This window comes from Neomonachus schauinslandi, chromosome X (assembly GCF_002201575.2).
Source record: "Neomonachus schauinslandi chromosome X, ASM220157v2, whole genome shotgun sequence".
Lineage (NCBI taxonomy): Eukaryota > Metazoa > Chordata > Mammalia > Carnivora > Phocidae > Neomonachus > Neomonachus schauinslandi.
In genome coordinates this window covers 15,446,969-15,464,885 of record NC_058419.1, presented here as the reverse complement: position 1 = coordinate 15,464,885, position 17,917 = coordinate 15,446,969, and the positions used below count along the sequence as shown (strand labels likewise).

The 17,917-nt window shown below is 43.7% G+C and overlaps 1 protein-coding gene and 1 pseudogene across 1 annotated transcript in view; one reads left to right on the top strand and one right to left on the bottom strand.

Annotated features, from left to right (window-relative positions):
• ADGRG4 (adhesion G protein-coupled receptor G4) overlaps nt 1-17,917 on the top strand; it is an 87,023-nt gene that overhangs the window by 52,478 nt on the left and 16,628 nt on the right. The window contains 5 exon segments of the mRNA XM_021685017.1: nt 2,514-2,648; nt 7,890-8,009; nt 12,030-12,075; nt 13,654-13,757; nt 15,825-15,946. Coding sequence (XP_021540692.1) covers nt 2,514-2,648; nt 7,890-8,009; nt 12,030-12,075; nt 13,654-13,757; nt 15,825-15,946 — 527 coding nt within the window.
• LOC110575455 lies at nt 10,690-11,498 on the bottom strand (annotated as a pseudogene).

Sequence of the window (17,917 nt, the reverse complement as noted above, 5' to 3'; positions counted from 1 at the left end):
GAAGGCAGTGGCTTAACCAACTGAGCCACCCAGGCGCCCGCATATTTTCTTTTAAATACCTGAGCATAATTACACTAGCTGCTTAAAAATCCTTGTCTGTTGACTCCAATATCTGGGTCATCTGCAGGTTGATCTCCACTGATTGTCTTTTCACTTCAAAATGGGTCACACTCATTCTTCCTTCACACATGGGGTAAGTTTGGATTATGTCCTGGATATTGTTAATGTTATATTGTGGAAATTCTGGATTCCACTATATTCTTTGGAAGACTATTGACTTTTGTTATAGCAGGCAAATGACTCTCTTAGATGGTAGCTTAAATCTCAGGTAAGTTCCTTTATCCTTAGTTGGAGTCTGTCTTGTACATTAATGGTTCAGAGGTCAGGCAGAGTTTATACTCAGAATTTTGTCTGACTTAAGTGTCTGACTTCAGCTCAAGTCAATATTCTTGGGTCCTGGGATCTAGCGCAGCAGGGCTCCCTGCCGGTTGTGTGTGTTGGGGGGTCTGCTTGTCTGCCCCTCCCCCACCCCTCCCTCTGCCCCTCCCCCTGCCCTCCCTCCGCCCCTCTCCCACACACTCTCTCTCTCAAATAAATAAATCTTTAAAAAAAAAGAATTTTGGCTCCTCCTCTCTAGCTTTCTCCTTCCCACAATTCCCTGTTCCTCCCCTCCCCCCACCCGCAGACTTTCCAGTCACAGGCTGTGGTCACCCTGACCTTTGTTTTATGGTTCTTCATGCCACTAAGACTGCAGGTTTTCTATCAGAATTTTGAGTGTTCTTCACAACATTAGTTTCACCTTGCCATCAGGTTTAAGGGCTATAAAAACAAGTAACTCACCTTGTAATGTTACCTTTTTCCAAGTGTTGACTCTGGTCCAGAATCGGCCTGCTTTTGTTCATTTTCTGGTAGCTTCGAGTTGCGGTTGGTTTGTACAGTTGTCACGTGCAGGAGGGTCAAGTCCCTTCGGAGCTACTCAGCAATGTTGGAGGCAAATGGTGACTGCCCGTTGTATTTTGGTTACATATGGGGTTTTCCTTTTTTTTTTTTAAAGATTTTGTTTATTTATTTGACAGAGGGAGACCCAGCGAGAGAGGGAATACAAGCAGGGGGAGCGGGAGAGGGAGAAGCAGGCTTCCCGCAGAGCAGGGAGCCCGAGGCGGGGCTCGATCCCAGGAACTCATGACCTGAGCCGAAGGCAGACGCTTAACGACTGAGCCACCCAGGAGCCCCATGAGCCACCCATGTGCCCCCATATGGAGTTTTCTATTATAGACTCTGGGGGAGAAGCAAGTCAACCAACCCCAATCACATTCTTGGTACCAAACTGCTTACATGTTAAAGCTAGATCAGAACTTCTCTGGGCCGCCCAGGTGGCTCAGTTGGTTAAGCATCTGCCTTCGGCTCAGGTCATGATCCCGGGGTCCTGGGATTGAGCCCCACATCAGGCTCCCTGCTCAGCTGAGAGCCTGCTTCTCCCTCTGCCTCTGCCTCTCCCCCTGCTTGTGCATGCTCTCTCTCTCTCTGAGAAATAAATAAAATCTTAAAAAAAAATCAGAACTTCTGCATGGTACTTCATTGCCTTAGCAGAGTTTATTCATGCTGGCAGAAGAGTCGTGACTTTGGGGTTCACAAATAATTTTTGAAAATATTATAAACTCTCATCTCCCTTACCTCTACAGCTAGCTAGATAATAGTTCCTTGACAGGCCACATGGATAATGGAGAAAATGGAGGCCCAAATTGCACATATCTTTGTTCAACTACAACCCAGCTGTGTGACCCTAGACAAGTCACTTAACCTCTCTGAGCTGCCATTTCGTGATATCATCATACAACATACATTTCAGAGCCGATAGAAGGACATGTAAGGGTGCTCATATACCCTGTTTTGCCTGGAAGAGTCCAGGTTTACAACTGTGGTCCCAGTTTACCGGTAAAGTCCCCTGTCATTCTCAAAAATGTTCTAATACTTATAAAGTACTATTACCAATCAAATCAGCAAATTTTCCTACTAGTGAGCCTCTAGCAGAATTCCTAAGGCCTTATTGCCTCGCTTCCCTGCCTTACTTATGGGGCAATGCCTAATGCTACTGTATTGATTTTTTGTTCCTTTTTTTTTTCCTCTCAGAACTATATGGGTGAAGAGGGGTCTACTTTCAAAGACTGGTCTTTATTTCCAAGAATCAGGGCAAATCGCCTGATTCATCATTCCCCTTTCCACCTCTATGCATACCCAGGTGCAAGTAGGCCAGAGATAAGTTTGGGAAGAAAAAGTTGTGTGTGTGTGTGTGTACGTGTGTACGTGTGTGTGTGCACCCTGCTCACATCTGGCCCTGTGATCTGAGTGCGTGTGTGTGTGTGTGTACGTGTGTGTGTGTGTATGTGCAGTTCTCACCCCTCTGACCTTATAACAGGATGCTCTGGAGGTTGCAGCTGGTGCTGGGGTGGGAAAGGGGTATTCAGGCTCATGGGAGACGATTCCAGTTTCCATTTCCCGCCTTGTCTTGGCAGATTTACCTGGATGAGGTCCCTCTGGGAAGGAATTTGGCTTCCGTATACTTGCCTAAATCACTGAGGGAGAGAATTCTTCCTAGCAACTTACAGACCATCTTGTTTAATTTTTTTGGCCAAACTTCACTCTTTAAGGTAAGTTCTTGCCTCTGGAAACTGTCATGAGCTGACATATGGTGACTCATTGTAATTATGAGCTCTTGCTATTTTCATGATGTTCTGTTTATTTTAGAATATGCTCTCTGATTTATTCTGCAAGTCTCCTGGCACAACCCCGGTCCTCAACATGAATCAACGTCTTCTTTAATGATGTTCCTCGGTTTTTAATTTTCACAGCTTCTCCGCTTTGCAAGGGACCTTAAGGATCATGTGGTGACCAAACAGAGGCCTCAAGATGTTTTAAAACCAGAAAAGGACAGCGAGTCCTCCTGATGAGTGTGGTTTCAACTTGTTCGTGCTTTCCTCCCGAATCTCCCCTGGCTCCTCAAAGCCTCCACGCCCATTCTTTGGGCCAATTCATTTGAAGCTGAGCGGTGTCCAGTAGGACACTTGCCCTCGAGTATTTGTTGTTCCTTTCCACCACTTCCACAGAACCTTCTCTGAGGGCTCCAGTCCTTACCCATTATTAAAACCAAGAGGCAGTATGATGTGGTGGTTATGGGCATGGATCTGGGGCCGGTCCGGCTGAATTTAAAGCCAGTTATGCCATAGTCTACCTGCGGGACCTTGGGCAGGTCCCCCAACCTCCACGGGCCTTAGTTTCCTCCTACGTAGACTAGGATGGTAGTAGTGCTTTGCTGGGCTGTTAAGGATTAAAGGAGTTAATACATATAAAGTGCTTAGAACACTGCCTAGCACGTCATAAACACCGGGTAACTCTTTGCGTTGCTATTATTATTTGCCTCTTTGGGGGCTCTGCCTAATAAAAGGGTCATTCATTCGGCCCACTCCGTCTCATCTAGCTGTTGGGAAGACAGCCGTCAGAGCTATAGCATGAAATGATTGATGAGCGCTATTAATTGCTCATGTTCACACTTTATTACCTCATTTGCTTACGAGAAACCTTGACTCAAAGAGTGCTATGGTCTGAATGTTTGTGTCCCCCAGAATTCATGCGTTGACATCCTAACCCCCAAGATGATGCTATTAGGAGATGAAGCCTTTGGGAGGGGATGAGGTCATGAGGGTGGAGCTGTCATAATGGGATGAGTGCCCTTGTGCAAGAGGTCCCAGAGAGCTTGCTTGACCCTTCCTCCATGTGAGGACGCAGCAAGAAGCTGCCATCTCTGAATCGGAAAGCAAGCCTTCACCAGAACCTGACCATGGAGGTACCCTGATCTTGGAATTCCAACCTCCAGAGCTGTGACAAAGAAGTTTCTGTTATTTAGAAGCCACTCAATCTGATATTTTGTTCTAACAGTTCGAACGGACTAAGACAAAGAGGCTAAGTGATTTTGCTCAAGGTCACACAGCTAAGAAGTGGCATAACTAGTAATGAAATCCAGGCTGTCTGACTCCAAACTTCAAGTATTTAAGAGATCCATACATTAACACCCCTGTGTATTTTCATTTTCTGGAGAGGCTATCCAAAGGAATGAATTTATAACTGTTAAATATTCAGAGTTATTGCAGGGAGATTCCACTGGGCCAACTTAAATATACCACATACCAACTCAAATATAACACATTGTCTCCAGTTATATCTGTAGGATGTTCTGTTCTCCTGGAATTCTCTAGCAGCTCCCCTTTCTGTCTTTGTACATTCTATTTATTCCTGTGGGTTCAGCTCAAATCCCACCCAGAAAGCCTGCATGGAGTTCATGAGCCCCTGCTTTCCTCCCCACCCCCTGCTTGCATTCTTGTCTTCCATATCCACCTAGTCACTAGTCTGGTTTCCCTAAGTAGATTGTGGTGGATGTCGTGGGTCAAACATGTCTTATTTTCATGGCATCTGGCACAGGGCTAGGTACCCAACATGTTTTCAGTAGATACATATTTATTAAACCTTGGTTTTAAATGGAAAAAAAAAAAAGCTGGCTACACCTGGGACAAGACAGTTAATGAACAAAAATTTTAATAAAAACGAAGAACGTTGTTCGTAGCACTCTGACCTTTTTGGTAAACTTGAAATTTCTCTGTTATCATCTGACATACCATTATTTTTGTCTTAATTTCTCTGCTTTCTTGAGAGGGCTGTGCTTGTTGCATAGAATAAAAGATAAACTTGTTTTGCATAGATTTCACACCTAATAAGTAATTTTTATTCACTAACATCTTCCACTGGAGGGGATTAAAGATCTTTGCCAAAATTAGCCACCCCATCCCTCCCACCCCCCCACCACTCCAGCAACCCTCAGTTTGTTTCCTGAGATTAAGAATTCCTCATATCAGTGAGGTCATACGATACATGTCTTTCTCTGATTGACTTATTTCGCTCAGCATAATACCCTCCAGTTCCATCCATGTCGTTACAAATGGCAAGATTTCATTCCTTTTGATGGCTGCATAATATTCCATTGTATATATATACCACATCTTCTTTATCCATTCATCTGTCGATGGATGTCTTGGCTCTTTCTCTGCCATCACATTCAGAACTGGAAGGGCCCTTGTAATTCATAGTGGCCCATCTCATTTTACCGATGATGATATTGAGACTCAAAGAGGGGAAGGGACAATGTACTCTGTCAGTCACACAGTTATTATTCAACCAACAAATCTGTATCGAAATCCTGCTCTGTGTCTTGTGCGGTGCTGGGTGCTGGGGATACAACAGCGAGCAGCAGAGACATGGTGTGGGCCCTCCTGGAACTTTCGGTCTGAGGAGCAGAACAGAAACCGACAGATTCTAACTCTGAAGGGGATGACCTGAGCCTGGGTCCTGTGCCCCTGATTTTGGGGGGAAGGGGTACTTATAAGAGATGCCACCCTCTAACTACCTTTTCCCCTAAGTCCCGAGTCTCACAGCTTCGCCTTCACACTGCTTCGTCTGATATCTTTTGATCAAAATCTTCACTGTCACCGCAACAGTTTACCTTAAAAATGGTTGATAAGGGGAGGCCGGCTGGCTCGGTCAGGGTTGCAGGCGACCCTGGATCTCGGGGTTGTGAGTTCCAGCCCCATGCTGGGTGTAGAGATGACTTAAAAATAAAATCTTGAGGGGCGCTTGGGTGGCTCAGTGGTTAAGCGTCTGCCTTCGGCTCAGGTCATGATCCCCGGGGCCCTGGGATCGAGCCCCGCATCAGGCTCCCTGCTCCGCGGGGAGCCTGCTTCTCCCTCTCCCTCTCCCCCTGCTTGTGTTCCTGCTCTCGCTATCTCTCTCTGTCAAATAAATAAATAAATAATCTGTAAACAAATAAAATCTTGAGAAAAAAGTTGTTGATAAGACGCCACTCTTGGAAAACACATACCCCCTCCTCCACGAGTGGCTGGCCTCCAGGAGAAGGACAAAACACTAGGCACAGGGGCTCTGGGAGCATAGAGGAAAGATCAGGGAAATCAGGAAAGGCCTAGGGAGGTGTCGGCTGGAACCCGAGGTTGAGTAGAAGCTAGGAGATAAAAGGGGCAGGGAGAAGGATGGAGGAGTGCTTCCGGCCGAGGAAACTTCTCTAAAAGGTTCAGAGGTGAAACAGGTAAAACTTGAGCCTTGAGCCAAAGAGTGGAAGAGTGAGAAATGATTTAAGGCCTTTTCCTGCATGGCCGCCATTTTGTACGAAAGGGAAATTAAACCAGAGGCCGGGTTAATTAAGTCCTGGGTTGTGTTTCCCTGTGTGTTTCCCCTCTTTTGGCATTTCCACTCCAGAAAACAGTATCTCTTAGACTAAGTTGAGAGGGTTGTTAGATGTCACCTGGTCCGCTTTTCTTCCTGTTACCAGTGTACCGGAGAGGGGAAGAGACTTGCAAGAAACAAGAGGGCTTGGGCTAGCACTTGGTCTTTGGATGGTCAGCCGGGGCCCTTGCCACCAGACTGTGCTGTAGATCCACCTCTGCATCAGGCTACCACAGGGGAATTCCTCTGGGAAGGGAGCGTGGAACCACCAGGCTGGCTTTGAACGAACAGAGTTGGTCAGGAACCAGAAGTGAGTAGCTTCCCAGCGGAGCCCCAGGCTGTGTTCACAGTTAGCCAGTTCTCAGTGGATTCAGGGCTCAGAAATAGGAGCGCTGGGCATCTTCTGAAAGTGGCCCAGCAGACTCTGCAAGGGGCATCATCTAAGCTCACCTCATCTAGGCCTTCTTGGCAAGTCCTCAGAGGACTTTCTTCCCATCCCTCCTGCCCTGCACCTGCCTCATCTCTTGTCTCTTCAAGTGTGCCCCAGAATAGGCAGTCTCCCAGCTGCTTCGCCCCCTGGGGCCTTGGCCTGTGGCGCTTTGGCCATGTGAATTAGCAAGCGCCACGTCCTAACAGCTACATTCTACTTGATCTCCTTGGAACCAACATTTCTGAAGCATCCCTGCCCCACCATGCACTAGCTGTGTGATCTTTGTCCAAGTCTTTGAGCCTCCCCAACCTTCCGTTTATCCAGAAAATGCCTATATTGTTTCATTGAGGACTAAAGATAGTGTATGTGGAAAGCACCTAACGATGTAACTGGCTCACTCTGGGTGCAAGACGAAATACTTGCTGTATGTTTGGCCATGCGGGGGACATGAGGCCACATGACGCCTCTGCTCTGACCTCAGAGTTCATGGTCCCCTAGGGAGGAGACGACAGTCCTCAGAAACTTATTTCAACCTGGATGTTTATCCACCTGCTTCCAACTTCAGGGGAGATGAACCAGGGGGTGGCTTATAACTAACCCACGATGAATTTATGTTTCCTATGAGGAGGGGCCCCCTAAAAGTGAGTAAGGGTGGTTAGGGGTTGGAGCTAAGATAAGTTGTGAAATGTCAGGGTTCAGAGTTATCAAAGTAAGGAATGGTTTCGCTTTGTTGCTAGTGTCATACTGAGTAGCAGGTAACAACAAAGCAGCAACAAAGCCAGTGCTTGCTGGATACATATTTGGATGTAGGGCTCCGGTTAGTGACTTGTTCTAGCTTGGTAGAATCGAGACCTTATACGAAGACAGGAGATGAGCTAAATGACCTCTAAAAACTTTTTCTCAGGGGCGCTTGGCCAGCTCGGTCGGAAGAGCATGCAATTTTTGATCTCGGGGTCATGAGTTCGAGCCTCAAGTTGGGTGTAGAGTTCACTTAAAAAAGAAATAAAATCTTAAAAATAAATGAATAAATACAAATAAAAATTTCTTTTCAGCTGTGATTTTATTTTCCATATTTCTGTGCCTCCGGCCATGCATTAGTAATTCTGAACTGATTATTGACATGCAGGAAATTGGAAATTTAGGAGCTGAACTCCTCTGCCTTATGTTTCACCCGCAGACTGGAAGCACCACGAAAGCACTAAGCACCTTCGTAGTGAGTGCCAGCCTTTCAGATACGCCCGTTGAAAACTTGGCTGAGCCAGTGGTTATCAATCTGCAGCATGTTGAAGGAAACCAGGTACTATACCCATTTTCATCTCAGAATAGGAAGGCCTCCGAACCCCTCCTTGGACTTCCTGTTAAAAATAATGGACTAGTGGGGCGCCTGGGTGGCTCAGTCAGTTAAGCGTCTGCCTTTGGCTCAGGTCATGATCCCGGAGTCCTGGGATCGAGCCCCACATCAGGCTCCTACTCAGCAAAGAGCCTGCTTCTCCTTCTCGCTCTGCTTGTTCTTTCTCTCTCCCTCCCTCTCTCTCTCTGTCAAATAAATAAATAAAATCTTTAAAAAAATGGGCTAGTTAACAGATGTGGTTCTAAGACTTAAAGAAGATTGTCCAATTTCGGACAGTAGAGGTGTGTTGTAGTTGAAGCCTTCTAGAAATAATGCCATCGCTTAAAGGGATAAGTAATGTGGGCTTCTAGCACTGTGACAGACTGGCAGAGGACTGACTAGGGCAGGTGGATCTTTTGGTTGTCCCATTACACTAAATGATATTTAATTCCATTTGGTTTTGAGTGAGGCAAACAATTTAAAATAATTGAACATTTTGATCCTTTTCAATTGCCACGAAGAGCATTAAAATATGTATTAATTATCACCAATGAATTAAAACCATAGTCATATGGCATAACATACGGTATATATTACTAAATGATCAAATTTAGCTGTAGCATAAGAATGAACTACTATTCCATTCTTTGATGTTAATGTATGTCCAGTGTGAAGTCTTAATAGCTTCTTTCATTCGCAATCTGAACGACCATATGGTACAGCATATTTTTCAAGGTCTTAATTCTAGGAAGGAAGAAAGAAGGGTGGGAGAGGGACGGAAGAAAAAACAGATACCAAATGAAACATGTTAGATAGGTAAGATCTCTCAATTCCAGCATGGGCCCCGGCTCTCCAAGCATCCCCCAACAACCAATTTCTCATTGCCTCCAGTTCCCTGGAGATTGTAGGAGCTGGTGAGGCCCCAGGAATGCTCCCTAGGCCTAATGAGCAAGCAGCTCAACTTTGTATCCATAAAGCTTGATCTCAGCCGTGAGCCCCAAATTCCAAAGTTCTGCAAGAAACACCTACCCCACATCAGACCTGCCCTGACCATTCAGCCTCCTCCTGGGCCTTGCACCAGAAGGGTGTAGCAAATCCCTATGTTACCAAATATTTGTGTGTGTGTATGTGTACACATTTAGTTTTATTGTAACAAAGCAACTCAGACACTTTTAACTTTTAAAACAGCATCATCTTGGGGCGCCTGGGTAGCTCAGTCAGTTAGGCATCTGACTTTGGCTCAGGTCATGATCTTGGGATCCTGAGATTGAGCCCCATGTCAAGCTCCTCCCTCAGTGGGGAGTCAGCTTGGCCCTCTCCCTCTGCCCCTCCCCCTGTTCGTGCTCTCTCTCTCGAATAAATAAATAAAATCTTAAAAAAGAAAACCCTGAGCATCATTTTTCCTTTCCAGTGAAACAACAAAAAAATTTTTTTTTAAGAATAAACAGGAGACGAACCATGAGAGACTATGGACTCTGAAAAACAAACTGAGGGTTCTAGAGGGGAGGGGGTTTGGGGGACGGGTTAGCCTGGTGATTGGTATTAAGGAGGGCACGTTCTGCATGGGGCACTGGGTGTTATATGCAAACAATGAATCATGGATCACTACATCAAAAACTTAAAAAAAAAAAAAAACAGGAACAAAGTTACAATAGAGAATGTCATTTCCAAATAAGATCCTACAGGTACTGCTAATTCTCCCATCCAGTGGCAGGGCTCAAGTCATCATTAGTAGAGAATTTTATTTTAAAAGTATCATCTTAAACTGCAAGGAATTCCATTAAACATCACAATTAAACATGCCAGAGGAGAAGCCATCTTATCAGAATGCCCACTTAACCCACCCAAACATCTCAAACCTACCTTTTGCTGATCTTCTATAACCTCATTTTAAAATTTTATTTTATTTTTATTTTTTAAAGGTTTTATTTATTTACTTGAGAGAGAGAGTGCGGGAGAGAGAGAGTGAGAACATGAGCAGGGGGAGGGGCAGAAGGAGAAGTAGAGTCCCGGCTGAGCAGGGAGCTCGGATGTGGGGCTCAATCCCAGGACCCTGGGAGCATGGCCTGAGCTGAAGTCAGATGCTTAACTGACTGAGCCACCCAGGTACCCCATAACCCCATTAAAAAAATTTTTTTTTCTTTTTTTTAACCAAGAGAAAGTAGACTGATGCATGTTGGTCCTGCTAACTGTCCATACTCACATAGAGACACTGTAATCACATAGAGCCCAATATCCAGAAAAAGGAGGAAAAGGGGAACTCTAGGCATTACTGCACAGGGGCCCCGCACCCTCCAGCTTCCAGCAGACCTAGGGGGGCAGAAGGGTTTCCTTTTTTCCCACAGAGTATGGTGGTGTTGATTCCAGAAAGTTTGTGTTGATACAGGAGGGGATAAAAATGAATTTGGAACAGAAAGGGTAGAGATTCTTTCCCCGCTGTATTCTGCTTGAGGCATTTCCCCCCAAAATAAGTTGAGAACCACGGTATAGACAAAGAGAAAAGAGACTTGAAAAAACAGGGCGAATGAGCACAAGAGGAGGGGAAAAAAAAGACTGCAACTTGCTGCCAAGGACTGGAGAAAATTTAAAAAGGAAGGTTGGAATCCATCGGCGTTCCATGACTCAGCTTCTCCTTCTTCCTCCTTGTCTACCTCCCTTCATCCTCTTCTTCATCTCCTTCACCTTCATCCTCCACCTTCACCAATATCTTCCAATCCTCCATCTTCATCATCATCTTCTTCTCCTTCCCTTCCTTCATCATCCATATCGGGAGCCAAGTAGTGCGGTCACGGATTTGGCCAAATATCATCTTTGATGACCTCTGCTGGTTCATCCGCCCCTGCATCAGAATGGTCAGGAAACCAGGGGAAGAAGCTTTGGTTCCTCATGCTGTCTCTTCCTCCTGGCTCGATTCTGCATTGGACTTAAATGTTTCATCAAATCCTTTCTGGATTTCCATTTGATTTCAGTGGACTTGGAAGACGAATCACCATTCTCGGTCAGATGAAATTCTTTGGAGAGAACTTTATTTTCGAAGTAAAGGTTTTCATCAAAATAAAAATCTATCCTGTAACCTACCTGATTTAATATCTTCAAATTCTGTCACTTCAGCTCAGCATCTCTCCATCCTCCTCCCTGAGCAGTGCAAACACTTGTGAATGGTTGACAAGTGTTGTTACCCCTAAATTGGAGACTTGGGCTATCAATTCTGACCTCTTCTGAATAACACGGTTGGTGGAGTTTGTTATATTTCTGTTCTACTTTCAAGATCTCCACACTGGGTTGTTCATGAGTCTATTTCATTTTGTACTTCATCAGTGTGTTCAGTTGCTTCCTGCTGCTCTTTTTCTCCCTTCAGCAAGTGCTGAGAGGTCAACAGCTCCTCTGGCTTAGGGTCAAGAGGCAGACTCTTTTCTTCGTTTGAGGCAGGAGCGAAGACTGGCATTTGGGGGCCATGCTGTGAGGAAAGTCCATGGAACAAAGGCAGACGCACGTCTGGAAGAAGCTCTGATTACTCCTATGTGACCAAATATTTTATTTGTTTGTTTGTTTATTTTAAAGATTTTATTTATTTGAGAAAGAAAGCACACACGAGCACGGGGAGGGGCAGAGGGAGAGGGAGAGAAATAGACTCTCAACTGAGTGTGGAGCCTGGTGTGAGGCTGGATCCCAGGACCCTGAGATCATGACCTGAGCCGAAACCAAGAGTCAGACGCTTAACCAACTAAGCCACCCAGATGTCCCTACCAAATATTTTAAAGGACACATACTAGACCACCATGCAGTAGTATGCTGTTTTCTCACTTATAAGCCCCAAGTCACTTGGGGTTAGTCTTAAAACCAACTTGCAGATGGTCCAAGTGTATGTGCGTGTGTGTGTGTCTACTGTTTGTAAAAACATTGAGAAGAAAACACTTGTGTGTAGTTGCCACTGTGTGGTAACTATCACAAGGAAAGGTGTTTACCTCTGATTTTTCTTTTTTCTAGAATTATGATTGGGTTCACTGTGCCTTTTGGGACTTTGGGAGTAACAGTAAGTATTTTTCTTAGCAAGCTTTGTCTTCGGCTCTCAGTGAGCCTTTGCCCCTGACCATTTTCCTAGTTGGCGGTTGGATGAGAAGGAGCTGTACTGTCTTTACCAGATCCTACAGAGAACTCTGACTGACCAAGGTATGAACATGAGTTTTATATCTAGTTACGGCATGGGAGGTTAAAAAAAAAAGCCTTTCTCTTTGATAAGGCACTTATTTGGGGGATCAGAAAAATCATACAACTTGGGAATAAGGGAATTTGGAAGACCCAGTGCAGAGTAGCCTTAAGCTGTTGGAAGCAAGTTGAGAAATGAACACTTGGCTGTTCATCTGTGTTTTCCCATGGGGATTTGCAACATCTACTATCTTCTTCCTTTTTTTCCTCGTCTCTTCTAGGCTGACTGTGTGACCTTAGGGAGTCCATTTACTCTCTTGGGGCCCCAATCTTTTTATCTTTTCATTGAGGGGATAAGACTTCTTGGTTGATCTTGAAGGGCCCTTCCTGCTTGGCTAGGTATGAGTCTTTGGGGACAGTAAAGAGAAGGGGTTTGGGACGGGGATCGCTGAATGGGGTCCTCTTCAGTTTGCCTTCTCCATTGGAATCTCCGGGGATATGGCCAAATCTCAAAGTATTCCCACCCAGAATCCATTTTCCCTGGAATGCCAGGAGTGGCTACATGCCCCTCTGCCTGGGAACTTTTCCCTTTTCAGTATCCTTGAAATTGTGGGAGAAAAAGGAAATTCTCCTCCCATGGGACTACCACTCCTTCCCTATGACAGAGATAGCATGTCCTTTCCTGGTCCTCTCCAAGTCTCCCAGGATAAGATTCTGGGAAAATGATGAGCCTTGTCACTGACACCTTTGCCCCCACCCTCTGTCCGTGGATCCAGAGCCTCTGGAATCTATGGAGTTATCCTGGATGGACAAATTTTGACATTTTGATAACCTCTCTGGTCTAGTGCTACCCTGGTGGTTCTATTCTACATCTGGTCTAGTATCTGAGGTCTACAGGTTACACAGAGGTATGGAGGTTGGTTTTAGAACCCTAAATAAACTCAAGAGTGAGAAACGAGGCAAGTGTCAAGTAAACCAGAGGCTTTAATTGGCCCTAAGGAGTGACAGACAGACCGCGATCTGGCTTGAGCTGGTCGTTTCAGATGTTTACTCCAGGGCCACCAAGCAGGACCAAATGTCAGCCTAGATTCCATAGCTCATGTCCTTCAGAAAGTTCTAGATCTACCTGTTTCCTATTTGTGCTACTTAAGAAAACAGTCCTAACTCTGTCCCTCCAGCATGGTGGCAGGACTCTGTTGATGATTAGGGTCTATCCTAATCTGTAGGAGTTCCTGTGCAGGAATAGGAAGTGAGAGCCCAAGAAGCTATGCCATGCACGAAGTCCCCCAAAAGTCAATTTTGCCTATTAGACTTCATTTGATTTCAATGTTCAACTATACCTCTATCTTGCTCTCTTAACAAAAAATACTAATTAGAACACATGCTTGGAAGGTGCATATAATGAAAAGTTAAACATTTCTGAGAAAAACAAAATTGCTTTGAAATTCCCTTCTGTCTCCTGCAGATGGGCAAGGTGGATGGAATTCATCAGGCTGTAAAGTAAAGGAAACGAACGTAAATCACACAATCTGTCAGTGTGACCACCTCACCCATTTTGGAGTCTTAATGGTGAGTTGTCTCAATCACTCCTTGATAGAGTTTGGACAACTTCTATTAGATTACAGACCAGAAATACCTGGGTGAACTGTGATGGAAAAGCGGCATGTGAGTGGAAAAAAAGCCCCTTCTTTGTTCATCCAAAGTAGAGCAGATTGAAATAAATATTTCTTTTTCTCCTTATAAAAGTAATGCCTGCTCCTCAAAATTCAAACATTACAGAAAAGATCACTAACTTTAACACCTTGATGTAAATTCTTTCACATTTTCTTCCTATGTGTATATTAATATATTTTTTTAAAGATTTTATTTATTTGACAGAGAGAGACACAGCGAGAGAGGGAACACAAGCAGGGGGAACGGGAGAGGGAGAAGCAGGCTTCCTGCCGAGCAGGGAGCCCGATGTGGGACTCGATCCCAGGACCCTGGGATCATGACCTGAGCCGAAGGCAGACGCTTAACGACTGAGCCACCCAGGCACCCCCATATATGTTTTTGTTTTATAAAAATGGGATCAAATTATTCACGCTGTTTACCACTTGCTTTGCACTAACAATACAATGGGGCACCTTTCAGGCAAATACATATCTATCTACTTCAATTTTCAAAATACCTTTATAGAATTCTCTTGTGTGGAGTAAACATGATGAATTTAACCAATCCCCTATATGCAGGCATTTTAGTTTTACTGTTTACTATTTTTCTCCATTATGAACAATGCTGTAATACACATTTTTATTCATTTCTAACAGTGGTGTAATTATTTCTGTAGGATAAATTGATGGAAGAAGAATTGCCGGGTCAAAGGGTATGGTCATTAAATTTTTTAATTGTCAGACTGCAGTGTAGGAAAGATATATTTTTTAAAATTCTTGCAGTACTTAACCAAACAAGACTCGTCAAGTCTCATATTCAGGCTTAGAGCTTCAGAGTCCTCATTAGTTAATTCTTCCATCTCTTTAGTTCCCTATGGCCCTCCCTAACATGAGGACTTGCTGAGTTTTCCTTCAAAATAGCTCTCAAAGGGGCACCTGGTTGGCTCAGTCAGAAGAACACCTGACTCTTGATCTCAGGGTTAGGAGTTCGAGCCCCACATTAGGCACAGAGTTTACCTAAAAAAAAAAGAAAGAAAATGGCTCTCAAATATGTTCCTTCTTCTTTACTCCTCTCTGAGTACTTTTTTAGTTCTCTTGAGTTACTTTATTATATATACTATATACTGTCATCTGAATGTGTTGTGCACAAGTTGTTTCTCCTACTCATGGTAAGCTTGGCACTGTTGATATTCTGAGCCAGATAATTCTTTGTTGTGGGGGACTGTTCTGTGCATGGTAGGATGTTTAGCAGCATCCCTGACCTCTCTACCCGTTAGATGCCAGTAGCCCCTTCTCCAGGCGTGACGACCAAAAATGTCTCCAGACATTGCCAATGTCCCGGGGGGAGGGGCAGTATTGCTTCTAGTTGAGAACAACCAGGGTAGACAAGTGCTTCTTAGCCTTTTATGATTCATGAATCTCTATAACTTGAGGAAAGCCTGAACCTTCTCCCCAGCACAATGCACGCATATAGGGAAATGATTTTGCATGCCATTTCAGGTCTTTTATGGTCTTTAGGTTAGAAAATTTTGAGATTATGTAATCTCTAAGGTCCATTTTGTTCTCAATTTTATGAAAGTTATTTAAGGTCTAAGGGAAAGGAACATTTCTCTCTTTTTTATGTTGTGTGTAGTGTTTTGGGACGCTTAGTTCAAATAATGATTCACTTTGCATCCCAAATTCACATCTATTAGTTTGGTTATATTTTAAGTGTGGAACATGTTAATGACAATAAAGCCAAGGACTAAATGTTCTCCCAGTGCTGTTGATGGCTCTCCATGACCTGTACACAGTAAGTTGCACTAAGCATATTCAACAAACAATATATAGTCTTATTGTATATTCATCCACATACTCTGGTTTTATAAGAGCTGTAGCAGAGACGCTATATATCCTGAGAACCTCCTATTGGTGAGCCCTGGAAGCATTTTACCATAAACTTGCTCTGGCAAACGTATAAAATACAACATGTTGCATTTCCTAGGATTTATCCAGGTCTGCAATGGATGCAGTGAATGAACGGATATTAGTGCTAATAACATACATTGGATGTGGAATCTCCTCCATTTTCCTGGGAGTTGCAATAGTGATATACATAGCTTTTCAGTAAGTTGATAAAGTCTTGCTCTGAATAGGTTTAATTTGGTTTGATGGATGTTGTTGTCATTGTAACCACATTAATTCCATAAAATGTTCCTATTCATCACAATGGGAAGAGGTCAAATCCATTAGATTATGAAGTGGACAGATTAAAAAAAAAAAACAGGCAAGGCTCTTCTAAAAAAAGAGAGAGAGAGAAAGAGAGAGAGAGATTGTAATTGGATTTTTAAAAAGAAAGAGGTTTGGGGTAGGGTAAGATTTCTCTAATGGGATATAAAACACTAACCATAAAAGAAAAAGTTGATAAATTGGACTTCATTGAAATTAAGAACTTCTTCCACCAAAAGACACAATCAAGGTAGTGAAAAGGCAAACTATAAATTGGGGGAAGATAATTGCAATGCGTATATCTGACAAAGGAGTTTAGAAAATTCTTTGACAATACTACTAGAATAAATACATACCTAGCTGTTGACCCAGAAACTTCACTATTAGAGAGAAATGAGTGCATGTGTCCACTGAAAGATATATACAAGAATATTCACAGCAGGGGCGCCTGGGTGGCTCAGTCCGTTAAACGTCTGCCTTCGGCTCAGGTCATGATCTCGGGGTCCTGGGATCGAGCCCCACATCAGGCTCCCTGCTCAGCAGAGAGTTTGCTTCTCCCTCTCCCTCTGCCCCTCACCCCCACTCGTGCTCTGTCTCTCTCACTCTCTCTCTCAAATAAATAAATAAAATCTTAAAAAAAAAAAAGAATATTCACAGCAGCTTCATTCATAGTGGCTCCAAACTGGAAACAACCCCAATGTACATTAACAGTTGACTGGATGAATAAATTGTGGTATACTCATAAACTGGAATGCTTCACAGCAGTAGAAAAGAATGGACTACTTCTGTACAACACAGAACGTAATATCTAAATCTCACAGGCATAGAGTTGAACAAAAGGGAAGCCAGAAAAATAGGAGAGCATACTGCATGGTGCCATTTATACGAAGTTCTAAGTACAGGCCTAACTAAGTCTATGGGGACAAAAGTTAGAATATTGGTTACTTCTACTGTGTGTGTTGGGTGGTGGGGGAAGGTTATTGAACAGGAGAAAGAATGAAGGAATCTTCTGAGATTTGAAAATATTCCCTCTAGAGAAGATATTTGCAAATGATGTATCTGATAAAAGGTTAGTATCCAAAATATATAAAAAACTGGGGCGCCTGGCCAGCTCAGTCATTGGAACATGCAACTGTTGATCTCAGGGTCATGAGTTTGAGCCCCATGTTGGGGATAGAGATTATTTTAAAAAAATTAATAAACTTTAAAAAAGTGTACAATTCAATAGTTTAAAAATATATACAAAAAAGTGATATAACTCAACACCCCAAAAAACCAATAATCCAATTAAAAATGGGCAGAAGACATGAACAGACATTTCTCTGAAGAAGACATCCAGGTGCCCAAAAGATACGTGAAAAGATGCTCGACATCACTCATCATCAGGGAACTGCAAATCAAAACTGCAATGAGATATCACCTCACACCTGTCAGAAGGGCTAAAATCAACAACACAAGAAACAACAAGTAGATCTAGCCCCGAGTCTGCTGAAGGAGTGATGACAGAATGTTGGTGTCCAGAAAACTCCTTCCTTCCTTCTCCCCAAAATACAAAAAGAAAAGGAAAAAGAAAAAAGGGTGCTGCTTAGCTCAGAGAGGCTACTATTATTCCTGTTAGTGAAGGTCACTGTATTTAGGATACTTTGACTCTACCTGGAAAAAGGGTGGGGAGCTCAGTACATGTAAGGTAAAATGAGCAAGTTAATTTTTTTAAAGCTGTGTTTTTTTTTAAGATTTTATTTATTTATTTGTCAGAGAGAGAGAGCACAAGCAGGGGGAGCGGCAGGCAGAGGGAGAAGCAGACTCCTCGCGGAGGAGAGAGCCTGATGCAGGACTCGATCCCAGGACCCTGGGATCATGACCTGAGCT